The 12,624-nt window shown below is 43.4% G+C and overlaps 1 protein-coding gene across 3 annotated transcripts in view; it reads left to right on the top strand.

Annotated features, from left to right (window-relative positions):
• The window catches only part of LOC106607484 (carbohydrate sulfotransferase 15), a 51,709-nt gene extending 42,413 nt beyond the window's left edge, over positions 1-9,296 (top strand). For 2 of the 3 annotated variants that reach the window (XM_014204496.2, XM_014204482.2), the window contains 4 exons: positions 4,435-4,591; positions 4,953-5,109; positions 6,908-7,055; positions 7,979-9,296. In XM_014204496.2, the coding sequence (XP_014059971.2) occupies positions 4,435-4,591; positions 4,953-5,109; positions 6,908-7,055; positions 7,979-8,169 (653 nt within the window). In that variant the 3' untranslated portion in view covers positions 8,170-9,296. The remainder of the gene's footprint in view (positions 1-4,434; positions 4,592-4,952; positions 5,110-6,907; positions 7,056-7,978) is intronic. The other variant, XM_014204488.2, reaches the window with a different exon arrangement.
• The last annotated feature ends 3,328 nt before the right edge of the window (positions 9,297-12,624 follow it).

The raw sequence follows: 12,624 nt of genomic DNA on the forward strand, positions 1-12,624 counted from the left end.
AAACAGACCACCATAGTCCCTGTGCCCAAGAAAGCGAAGGTAACCTGCCTAAATGATTACCGCCCCGTAGCACTCACGTCGGTAGTGATGAAGTGCTTTGAAAGGCTGGTCATGGCTCACATCAACACCATCATGCTGGAAACCCTAGACCCACTCCAATTCACATACCGCCCCAACAGATCCACAGATGACGCAATCTCAATTGCACTCCATACTGCCCTTTCCCACCTGGACAAAAGAAACACCTATGTTAGAATGCTGTTCATTAACCTCTCTAGGGGGTGTGGGACGCTACCGTCCCACCTGGCCAACATCCGGTGAAATTGCAGAGCGCCAAATTCAAAAACAGAAATACTCATAATAAAAATTCATAAAACATACAAGTGTTATACATTGGCTTAAAGATGAACTTCTTGTTAATCCAACCGCAGTGTCAGATTTCAAAAAGGCTTTACGGCGAAAGCATACCATGTGATTATCTGAGGACAGCGCCCAGCACACAAAACATTACATACAGTTACCAGCCAAGTAGACTAGTCACAAAAGTCAGAAATAGCAATAAAATGAATCACTTACCTTTGATGATCTTTGTATGGTTGCACTCACAAGACTCCCAGTTACACAATAAATGTTAGTTTTGTTCGATAAAGTCCCTCTTTATATCCAAAAACCTCCGTTTTGTTGGCGCGTTTTGTTCAGTAATCCAATGGCTCAAAGGCAGTCACAACAGGCAGACAAAAATCCCAAATAGTCCCGGTAAAGTTTTTAGAAACATGTCAAATGATGTTTATAATCAATCCTCAGGTTGTTTTTAGCCTAAATAATCGATAATATTTCAACCGGACAATAGCTTCGTCAATATAAAAGAAAAACAAGAAAGGCGCAGTCTCGGTAGCACGCAGACACAACTCTGGGGACATCCCACTATCCACTCACTCAAAGTGGTCATTCTCCCTCATTTTTCAGAATAAAAGCCTGAAACAATGTCTAAAGACTGTTCACAACTAGTGGAAGCCACAGGGAACGGAATCTGGGTCCTATCCCTTTAAATGGTGGATAGGCTTTCATTGGAAAAACAGCCATTTCAAAATAATGGCACTTCCTGGATGGATTTTCCTCAGGTTTTTGCCTGCCATATCAGTTCTGTTAACCTCTTACATCTAGATGTTCCGCTAGCGGAACACCTCGCCAATATCCAGTGATAGAGCGTGGCGTGAATTACAAACTACTCAAAAATCCCCAAACTTCAATTTTTCAAACATATGACTATTTTACACCATTTTAAAGACAAGACTCTCATTTATCCTCTTACATCTAGATGTTCCGCTAGCGGAACACCACTCCAATATCCAATGATAGGGCGTGGCGCGAATTACAAATTCCTCGAAAATCCCAAAACTTCAATTTTTCAAACATATGACTATTTTACACCATTTTAAAGACAAGACTCTCCTTTATCTAAACACACTGTCCGATTTCAAAAAGGCTTTACAACGAAAGCAAAACATTAGATTATGTCAGGAGAGTACCCAGCCAGAAATAATCAGACACCCATTTTTCAAGCTAGCATATAATGTCACAAAAACCAAAACCACAGCTAAATGCAGCACTAACCTTTGATGATCTTCATCAGATGACACTCCTAGGACATTATGTTATACAATACATGCATGTTTTGTTCAATCAAGTTCATATTTATATCAAAAAACAGCTTTTTACATTAGCATGTGACGTTCAGAACTAGCATTCCCACCGAACACTTCCGGTGAATTTACTAAATTACTCACGATAAACGTTCACAAAAAACATAACAATTATTTTAAGAATTATAGATACAGAACTCCTCTATGCACTCGCTATGTCCGATTTTAAAATAGCTTTTCGGTGAAAGCACATTTTGCAATATTCTGAGTAGATAGCCCGGCCATCATGGCTAGCTATTTTGACACCCACCAAGTTTGGCACTCACCAAACTCAGATTTACAATAAGAAAAATTGGATTACCTTTGCTGTTCTTTGTCAGAATGCACTCCCAGGACTTCTACTTCAACACCCAATGTTGTTTTGGTTCCAAATAATCCATAGTTATATCCAAATAGCGGCGTTTTGTTCTTGCGTTCAAGAAACTATCCGAAGGGTGACGCGCCGGCGCGTATCGTGACAGAAAATTTCAAAATATTCCATTACCGTACTTCGAAGCATGTCAAACGCTGTTTAAAATCAATTTTTATGGGATTTTCCTCGTAAAATAGCGATAATATTCTGACCGGGAGACGTATCCGTTCAAAGACTGAAAGAAGTAAAATGGAGTCGTCACATGCACGCGCACGCCCGTGTCATTGTTCTCAGATCGACCACTTTCCAAATCCCCTACTGTTTTTCGCCCAGGGACTGCAGAGCCATCATTCCCCGTTCTGGTGCCTTTTGAGAGCCTATGGGAGCCTTAGAAAATGTCACGTTACAGCAGAGATCCTCTATTTTCCATAAAGAGGCTATAGAAGGCCAAGAAATGGTCAGAGAGGGCACTTCCTGTATGGAATCTTCTCAGGTTTTGGCCTGCCATATGAGTTCTGTTATACTCACAGACACCATTCAAAAAGTTTTAGAAACTTTAGGGTATTTTCTATCCAAATAAAATAATTATATGCATATTCTAGTTTCTGGGCAGGAGTAATAACCAGATTAAATTGGGTAAGTTTTTTATCCGGCCGTGAAAATACTTCCCCCTATCCTAAACAGGTTATACTCACAGACATTATTCTAACAGTTTTGGAAACTGTAGAGTGTTTTCTATCCACATCTACCAATTATATGCATATCCTAGCTTCTGGGCCTGAGTAGCAGGCAGTTTACTTTCGGCATGCTTTTCATCCGGAGATGAAAATAGTGCCCCCTACCCTAGTGAGGTTAACTACAGCTCAACATTCAACACCATAGTGCCCACAAAGCTGATCAGTAAGCTAAGGACCCTGGGACTAAACTCCTCCCTCTGCATCTGGATCCTGGACTTCCTGATGGGCCACCCCCAGGTGGTAAGGGTATACAACAATACACCTTCCACGCTGATCCTCAACACGGGGGCCCCTCAGGGTTGTGTGCTCAGTCCCCTCCTGTACTCCCTATTCACCCACGACTACGTGGCCAAGCACAACTCCAACACCATCATTAAGTTAGCTGACGACACAACAGTGGTAGGCCTGATCACCGACAACGATGAGTCAGCCTATAAGGAGGAGGTCAGAGACCTGACAGTGTGGTGCAAGGACAACAACCTGTCCCTTGATGTGAGCAAGACAAAGACGCTGATCGTGGACTATAGGATAAGGAGGACCGAACAGGCCCACATTAACATCAACAGGGCTGAAGTGGAGCCAGTCTAGAGTTTCAAGTTCCTTGGTGTCCACATCGCCAACGAACTATCATGGTTCAAACACACCAAGACAGTTGTGAAGAGGGTACGATAGCACCTTTTCCCCCACAGGATACTTAAAAGACTTGGTATGGGTAACCAGATCCTCAAAAAGTTCCACAGCTACACCACCAAGAGCATCCTGACCGGTTGCATCACCGCCTTGTATGGCAACTGCTCGGCATCTGACTGTAAGGCACTACAGAGGGTAGTGCGTACAGCCCAATACTTCACTGGGGCCAAGCTTCCTGACATCCAGGTCCTATATACTTGGTGGTATCAGAGGATGGCCCAAAGAACTTTCAAGACTCCAGTCACCCAAGTCATAGACTGTTCTCTCTGCTACCGCACGGCAAGCGGTACCGGAGTGCCAAGTCTAGGACCAAAAGGTTCCTTAACAGCTTCTACCCCCAAGCCATAAGACTGCTGAACAATTCATCAATTGGCCACCCAGACTATTTACATTGAGCTGTTACTTTTGTATTTTATTTTGTATTTTTTTTACTTTAGTTTATTTAGGAAATATTTTCTTATCTCCATTTCTTGAACTGAATTGTGGGTCAAGGGCTTGAAAATAAGCATTTCACGATAAGGTCTACAACTGTTGTGACAAATAGAATGTGTTAGCTGAAATTGGCTAGCTAGCAAGCAAGGGATAAGAACGTTGCCATGCTGAACATTTAGAACAAATTACTGGGTGACATCCAAAGACATACAACAAAAAGACTTCATAACTGGGTTGCATCTCTGGCAACCTAACCGATATAATGAACAACCAGCTGGCTTGGTTAGCAACCCTACATTTGTGTCGGGACTATATCTTGTGGAAGGATGAAATAGTTTAAATAAATTCATAAAAATGACGTTTTTAATGAAAATAGGAATATGTTGGTAATCCGTTGTATGAAAGTGATAATTCCCTCAAATCCGGTGTCTGGAGGATATATTTGCACAGTTTGCCTCCAAACACCAGCTTCTCTGGCATTATCACTTAAATGGGCATCACACTTCTGTTGGATTGACAGGTGAAGCAAGCGCATCCACGATGTGGGACAACCAAGCCTGGAGCTATCTCTATGACAACCGGGTGGATGGGGAGCCTCCTTTCCTGGCCCAGGACTTCATCCACACTGTTCAGCCCAACGCTAAAATCATCGTCATGCTCAGAGACCCAGTAGAGAGGTACAGATGTGGGATCATAATTTTACCAGTTTCTCACAGTAGGAAATAATCCTGCAGCAACTGCAGTACACTATCATGTGGATTATAATTAATAGACATTTTTGTCAGGGTTGATCCGCTTTTGTGTTTGTGCAAATCAAGTCTGAAATGTTAAAGTGGAAATTACAAACCTTAGTATCCTTTTTAAACATTGAATACACTATTCTCACACACCAGGGTGATCAAATTAAGTCCTACATCTGTAGAACTCGAGAATGTCTGGGCTTGCTGTCACATAGTTTTCACTATAGGAATGTCTGTGCATTTGGTCAATGTATCTGATGAAAGTATGTTTTCTGGATTGTGTCTCCCTGTGGTTTAGGTTGTATTCAGACTACCTGTACTTCAACATGGCTAACAAGTCAGTGGAGGACTTTGACCAGAGGGTCTCAGAATCCTTACAGCTGTTTGAGGCTTGTTTAGCAGAGAGCTCAATGCGTTCCTGTGTCTACAATACTAGACTCTCCAATGCCATGCCGGTGAGTGGAACATATAAATGAATAAAATAATACATATGCCATTTAGCAGACACTTTTATCCAAAGCGACCTGCATGCATATTTTTATTCCTGGCATTGGAAATGTACAACAGTCTCTTACCATAGGTAGTCAAAGTAAATGCATTGGAATGCAATATTCTGTTTATTGTGTCACTATCTTTGGTGGATAGTGTATTGTCTAGATGGGAAGTAATGTGCAAGAGCAAGAAGAAACACTCATTTTGACCGCATTTATTAAAAGAGCATTATCCCACAGGGCACAAAGGGCAGTTCAATGTCTAGTTTTGATTTACGCTTGGTTGAGTTGTCAGCTAATGTGAATTCAATGTGAAATCAACCAAAAATGTCAGCATGTCATTGGAGTTGGGTTAAAATGTGGGTACAAAAAGTACTAAATCCCCATTATGTTGATGACTTTTTACAAACCCAATCTTTTTGCAAATCCTCGTTGATTCAGCATCATGACATTTTTTTGTTTTGTTGAAATGACATGGGAACAATGTGGATTCAAACCGTTTTTGCCCAGTGGGATGTCATCAAAGTACTTACAAAGTTATTCAGAGATGGCTTTGTCTATGCCAAATTGTGATACATTTTCCAGGCCTTAGCTAGATTGATTCCATGCCAAATTGTGATCCATAACTCAGGCCTTTATTTTCCATGTCTAATAGGATATTTTATTCAAATCACGGCTACTTCCTCGAGGCTGGTGAAACTGTGTTGTGACATATGCCACTGATTTGATTAGTGAGGAACTGTGAAGTTTCCTTTCAGAACTGATTGAACTGAGATGCACTTACTGGAAGTTATTTAGGAAGTAGTCTCTAGAAATATTGTCATTTATTTTCAGAAAATACATTTTCTTGCTGTTTTAACTATTTTACTACATTGACATTGGCTCAGTTTTATACAGGTATGTGTGCTTTGTTTAGTTTATGATGATCCCCATTAGCTGTTGCACATGCAGCAGCTACCCTTCCTTGGGTCCACAAGCTTTAATGCTGTAAATATTTCCTTATTGGACAGAGTACAGCAATGCGAAGTAAAGGCTTGCCAAATGACCTCTGTAAATTATAAACCGTCCAGATGCTGTAATGTACCGAGCAGCATTTCCATGGGGTTGAGCTGAGCTAGCTCTGTCTGTACCCTCGTCACTCAGTAGCATACCAGGTTGGCTGCAGCTGTCACAGCCTGGGGCACAGCTAGTTTACATAGGAAAAGCACAAATCATGATACCCACAGCCAGAGATAAACACTACTGTTCACACTGTTCTACATACCTCTCAGCCTGATTTGTGGTAGTAATGTTATTATATTGGTGCCAACATGGTGTTCAGAGGAGTACCTTTGGAGATCCGTGTGTACCTATTAAGGTAAATAAATATGAACAAAGTATAAGTTCTTTGACATACAGCAGCGTCATGGATGTCGACCTAAAGTAGCTCCCTGTTTACATTTGACTTCTGAATCCATGCTGTTGAGCTTATGATAATTAAAAAAATATTTCAGCCTAACTCGATGTCAACATGTAGTTAATCTCAGACAGTGCCTCCTCTCTCGCTGCTGTATCTACAAAGTATAATTACTTTTGTCGGTTGGTCTCTAGCACTCTCTGCAGGTAAGCTTGTGTACTTCTATTGAGTCATGCTGTAACTCTTTATCACCAGTATTCCTATAGCATGTAGCTTGTTCTCCACCTTAACAATGTAGCCTTGGTAGAATAGTTATGTAAATGGAATGATAGTCTAATGTTCAGTGTTTGTTGTGGTCCTCTCCAGGTCAGACTGAACCTGGGACTATATATTGTCTTCCTGCTGGACTGGTTGACTGTCTTCCACAGGAATCAGATCCTAGTTCTGCAGTTAGAAGACTACGCTGCCAATCTGAGACTCACCATAAATAAAGTCTTTGACTTCCTAAACGTGGGTACGTACTGGAAAAACACAGTTATCAGCTTGAATTCTACATCAACATCCTAGGTTTGTTCAGCGCTAGGACACAATATTGTTGATGCATGTACATGTCTGCTTCTTCCTCTGTGTGCATTTCAACATCTGGGGCCTCATTTATCAAAAGTGTGTGTGGATAAAAAATACTCTATACCTTGACTGCGCCACAAAGGTTGGTATATATTAATGTTGAACATGATGGGAAAGTGTGCATATCTCCGCACAAATCTCAAATGATGTGTGTACACAACTTCTAGAAGGTTGATCAACTGAATTGCAAGAAAATAAGCTTTATTGTTCATTTGGGGGGAAATGGGGAGGTGTTTGATGCTTGAGAATTATTATAATGGTAAGCAAATAAAAAATATTAAAACAGATGCATCTGCCGTTGGTAAGGAGATCGCATTGCAGCATGTCATCTAATATGTTTATTTTACTTGTATTACATAGGCCTGAATCATAATCATATTGCAGTACATGTCTCTCCCTACTGGGCAAAAACTGGTTGAATCAATGTTGTTTCCATGTCATTTCAACCAAAACATTCAATGTGATGACATTGAATCAACGTGGAAAGCTGATTGGATGTAAATCAAAACTGGTATTTGAACTGACATCTGTTCCCAGTGGGTCCTTTTCTGACATAATTGGTTTAAATTATTCCTGCTACACAACAAATAGTAGGCTACCATTTATCAATCAAGCATGCTTGAAAGTAAATAGAACGGTAGCGTTGACAGTATGTGAAAGTATGGTTATACTACAGTATTGCTGTGCAATAGGATTAGGAGTGTGACATCATAGCCTATTTAATCTCAGAGCCTATACCAAGGCAGACGATAGAAACACAATAATCTATTTATAAACAAAATATTGAACAACAATTTGTCTTTTGCATAGGGCCTTTATCTGAGCAGATCGAGGCAGCGCTCACCAAGAGACCCATGTCCAACACACGGAGGGCAGCAGACAGGAGCTTGGGCCCCATGTTGCCCAGCACCAGGGACCTCCTCAAGGTGTTCCACCAGCCATTCAACCACAAACTGGCCACAGTCCTGGACAACAAGGCCTTCCACTGGACAGAGACATGAGGAATGTCTTAATCAGAGATGGATACAGTCCTGAGGAGTAAGTTCCTCATGGTCCTATGAGTCCTATGAGATAAACTGTCAAGTGGGATAAACCATGGACATGGCATGTCACAATGGGCGAATGTATAGACAATAAAATGGCTGAGGTACTGAACAATGCATCTGTTTAGTACTTTTTAAAATAACCTCTATTTAATTAGGCAAGTCAGTTAAGAACAATTTTTTTTTTTTACAGTGACAGCCTACCCCAGCCGACGCTGGGCCAATTGTTCGCCGACCTATGGGACTCCCAATCACTGCCAGTTGTGATATAGCCTGGAATCGAACCAGGGTCTCTAGTGACACCTCTAGCACTAAAATGCAGTGCGTTAGACCTCTGTGCCACTCGGGAGCCCTACTTGAAGTTGAAAGGATATCATTTTTGTGTGGTTTCCCTCTGTGATTTCCTTTCGCTTGCCGTTCGTGATGATGCATTTGACGGCGGTGCATTTACATGCTGGTGAAGAGTTCGCTTTTTGTAGGAGACTCCTGGAAAATGACTGGGATAGAGCCAGGTGGACTACTCCCTCTAGTGGGGAAGCTTTGACATGACACATACTGAGAGTGAAAAGAGAGCCTTCACAATGCTAATGATTGATCATTTTATATACTGTATGCCCATGTTTCCCATCTCCAGTCCTTGAGTACCCCTCCTCAGCACACATTTTTGTTATAGCCCTCGGCAAACTCAACAGATTCAAATAATTGAGGGCTTGATGATTAATAGACAAGTTGAATCAGGTGGGCTTGTCCAGGTCTACAACAAACGTGCAGTTGGGGGTACTTGAGGACTAGAGTGGAAAACACTGCTGTATGCCACTGGGCATTTCAATTGCAGTCACTGTGAAATAATTCTGTAAGAAACAATATTGGAGCAAACAACACAATGGATTTTATCAGATGACGTTGCCTTCAAGTAATGGAAGGTGATGCCAAAGAAACATTTCCATCCTGGATGGACAATAAAGTTTTATTCTATTCTATTCTATTCTATTAATCTTTAAAAATAAATATGAAACACCCTGTTTCTATGGCCATACAATGTTCATTTTAACTACATTAAATGTATTAAATGTTGAAAACGTAAACAAATGGTCATAAGCTGCTTTTTTCATATGAAATTAGTGTTTGAGCATAGACGCCATTCTATACTGTACTCCCCTAGACACACATTGGTACACGTCCTCACACCAGAGGGCAGCAGAACCACAGTATGGAATCTATAATTTCCCAACATCATGTAAACATATCTTCTTAACCAAAGTCTGGCCTGTTTGTTTCTAACAGATATTTTCCAGTATTTTCTATGTTTTTACACACTCTGAACATGGACAGATTTTACGTAAAATCAAGCATTAAGCCTAGCTTACCAGCCACCCACTTCAATCTCTAGTCAATTTTGAGTGTCTCAGCACAGGCGTTGAAGTGTTTTTGAAGTGTTCATTGTCATATTAGAGTCCTTGACTTAATGCTTAGGGACAGTTAGAAATGTACACCCCCTCATAGAATTAACTCAAAATAATGTTTACGACCACAAATAACAACAACTGTAGTGACCCTGTGTTTATAAACGTGGATATCGATTGCTGCTTCAGCATGCTTTTGTGGCACAGTGGATGCCACGCAGGGTTACGGGCCAGAAGGTTAAGGGTTAGCCGACCACCACGGATGACCTCACTCTCCCTGCCTGTTTCATTAGGCCTACACTATGATCAGAGCCAGGTGCAGACAATGATCAGCTAAGGGGAAATCAGATTTTAAACATTTTGATGCCATATTTATAATTACAGTAACAGGTTTCTGTGCCACACTAAAAGAAAAGGTTCCTAGAGGCACCTTTAGGGGTTACTCAGATTGCAACACTGACAGAACCCCTAAAGGTGCTTCCGGGAACCTTTTTCCATGAGGAACCTTTCAAATGACCTTTTAGGGTGTTAAGGTTCCTGTAGGAACCTTTTTTATGTCCGATGTATTCCACTATGAATAATAATAATAATATTGACAATAATAATAAAAATAATATTGAGTGGAAAACTTGTAGTCACATTAATTTTATTGACTTTAAAAGTCACAGAAAAATCTGGTCCCTCTCTTCAGTGTCACGCCCTGGCCATAGAGAGGGTTTATTCTCTATTTTGGTTAGGCCAGGGTGTGACTAGGGTGGGCATTCTATGTCCTTTTTTCTATGTTTTGTATTTCTTTGTTTTGGCCTGGGATGGCTCTCAATCAGGGACAGCTGTACATCGTTGTCGCTGATTGGGAGCCATACTTAGGTAGCCACCCACAAAACCCTTTGGTTTTGTGGGTGGTTAATTTCTGTTTAGTGTTTTGTAGACCTGCCAGAACTGTTTGGCTGTCATTTTCTCTTTGTTTATTGTGTTCTCAGAATATATATTAAATGATGAGTACTCACCATGCTGTGCCTTGGTCTACTCCATTCAACAGCCGTTACAGAACCACCCACCATCAACGGAACAAGCAGCATGGGAAAAAAGGAGTCGTGGACCTGGGAGGAAATCCTGGAAGGGGCAGGACCATGGACAAGGCCGGGAGAATACCGCCGCCCGCCGGAGGAGATAGAGGCAGCGAAGGCTGAACGGCGTTTCTGGGAGGATCAGCTGGCACGGCAAGAGGAGGCTGAGAGGCAGCCCCCAAAACATTTTTGGGGGGAGGGCACACAGGGAGATTGGCGGAGTCAGGTGATAGACCTGAGCCAACTCCCCGTGCTTACCGGAAGCAGCGTGGTACTGGTCAGGCACCGTGTTATGCGGTGAAGCGCACGGTGTCTCCAGTGCGCGCTCATAGCCCGGTGCTCTATAGGCCAGCCCCTCGCAAGTGCCATGCTAGAGTGGGCATCGAGCCAGGGCGGATTGTTTCAGCTCAGTGCGTCTGGTCTCCAGTGCGCCGTTTCGGCCCAGGGTATCCTGCGCCGGCTCTGCGTACTGTGTCTCCGGGGCGCTGGGAGGACTCAGTTCGTCCTGTGCCTGCGCTCCGCCCGTGCCGGGCGAAAGTGGGCATTCAGCCTGGAAGAGTGGTGGCAAGCCTACGCACCAGATCTCCAGTGCTCCCCCACAGCCCGGTCGATCCTGTGCCTGCTCCCAGAGCCATGCCTCTTGCATGTCTCCCCAGCCTGGTGAATCCTGTGCCTGCGCCCAGAGCCAGACCTCCTGCAAGTCTCCCCAGCCTGGTGAGTCCTGTGCCTGCTCCCAGAGCTAGGCCTCCTGCATGTCTCCCCAGCCTGGTGAATCCTGTGCCTGCGCTCAGAGCCAGGCCTACTGCAAGTCCCGCCAGTCCGGAGCCACCAGAGCCGCCTGCCAATCCGGAGCCGCCAGAGCCGCCCGCCAGTCCGGAGCTGCCAGAGCCGCCCGCCAGTCCGGAGCCGCCCGCATGTCCGTCGCCGCCAGAGCCGCCCGCCTGTCCGGCGCCTCCAGAGCTGCCCACCTGTCCGGCGCCGCCAGAGTCGCCCGCCTGTCCGGGGCCCGCAACGAGGGTCCCCGGTCCGGGGTCGGTGGCGAGGGTCCCCACTCCAGAGGCGCCACCTAAGTGGGCCTAGCCGAAGGTGGAACGGAGTCCACGTCCCGCACCAGAGCCGCCGCCGTGAGGAAGGACCACCCGGACCCTCCCCTTTAGAGTCAGGGTTTTGCGGCCGGAGTCCGCACCTTTGGGGGGGTACTGTCACACCCTGGCCATAGAGAGGGTTTTATTCTCTATTTTGGTTAGGCCAGGGTGTGACTAGGGTGGGCATTCTATGTCCTTTTTTCTATGTTTTGTATTTCTTTGTTTTGGCCTGGTATGGCTCTCAATCAGGGACAGCTGTACATCGTTGTCGCTGATTGGGAGCCATACATAGGTAGCCTGTTTTTGCTTTGGGTTTTGTGGGTGGTTAATTTCTGTTTAGTGTTTTGTAGACCTGACAGAACTGTTTGGCTGTCGTTTTCTCTTTGTTTATTGTGTTCTCAGAATATATATTAAATGATGAGCACTCACCACACTGCACCTTGGTCTACTCCATTCAACAGCCGTTACATTCAGCAAAACGTTTGGCATTCGTACAACATTTGTTGGTCATTTACACCCCTCATCAATTCCCAGAACACATTTCTGAATAAACAGCATAGTGCTTTTCACTGATGCTGCATACTCAATATCAAAAAGAAAGTGGACCCCCCATTGCTACTCCCAATTGCATGGAGATGTAGCTCCTCTCCATCCAGGAAGAGTTGGATGTGGCTCTCATCTGCAAAGGGATTCCCCCCTATTCTTATTGTAGGTGATGAGAACTTTACACACTGTAAGCACATTTTTTTTATAAAATGAAGGTTACTCAAGTCATATTTCAAACAGTAAGTTAACAACTGAGCACTCCTTACATAGTACTACTAACTTTGCATTTATTTATTTGTCTGCTGGGAAACA

This window comes from Salmo salar, chromosome ssa01, assembly GCF_905237065.1.
Source record: "Salmo salar chromosome ssa01, Ssal_v3.1, whole genome shotgun sequence".
Classification (NCBI taxonomy): domain Eukaryota; kingdom Metazoa; phylum Chordata; class Actinopteri; order Salmoniformes; family Salmonidae; genus Salmo; species Salmo salar.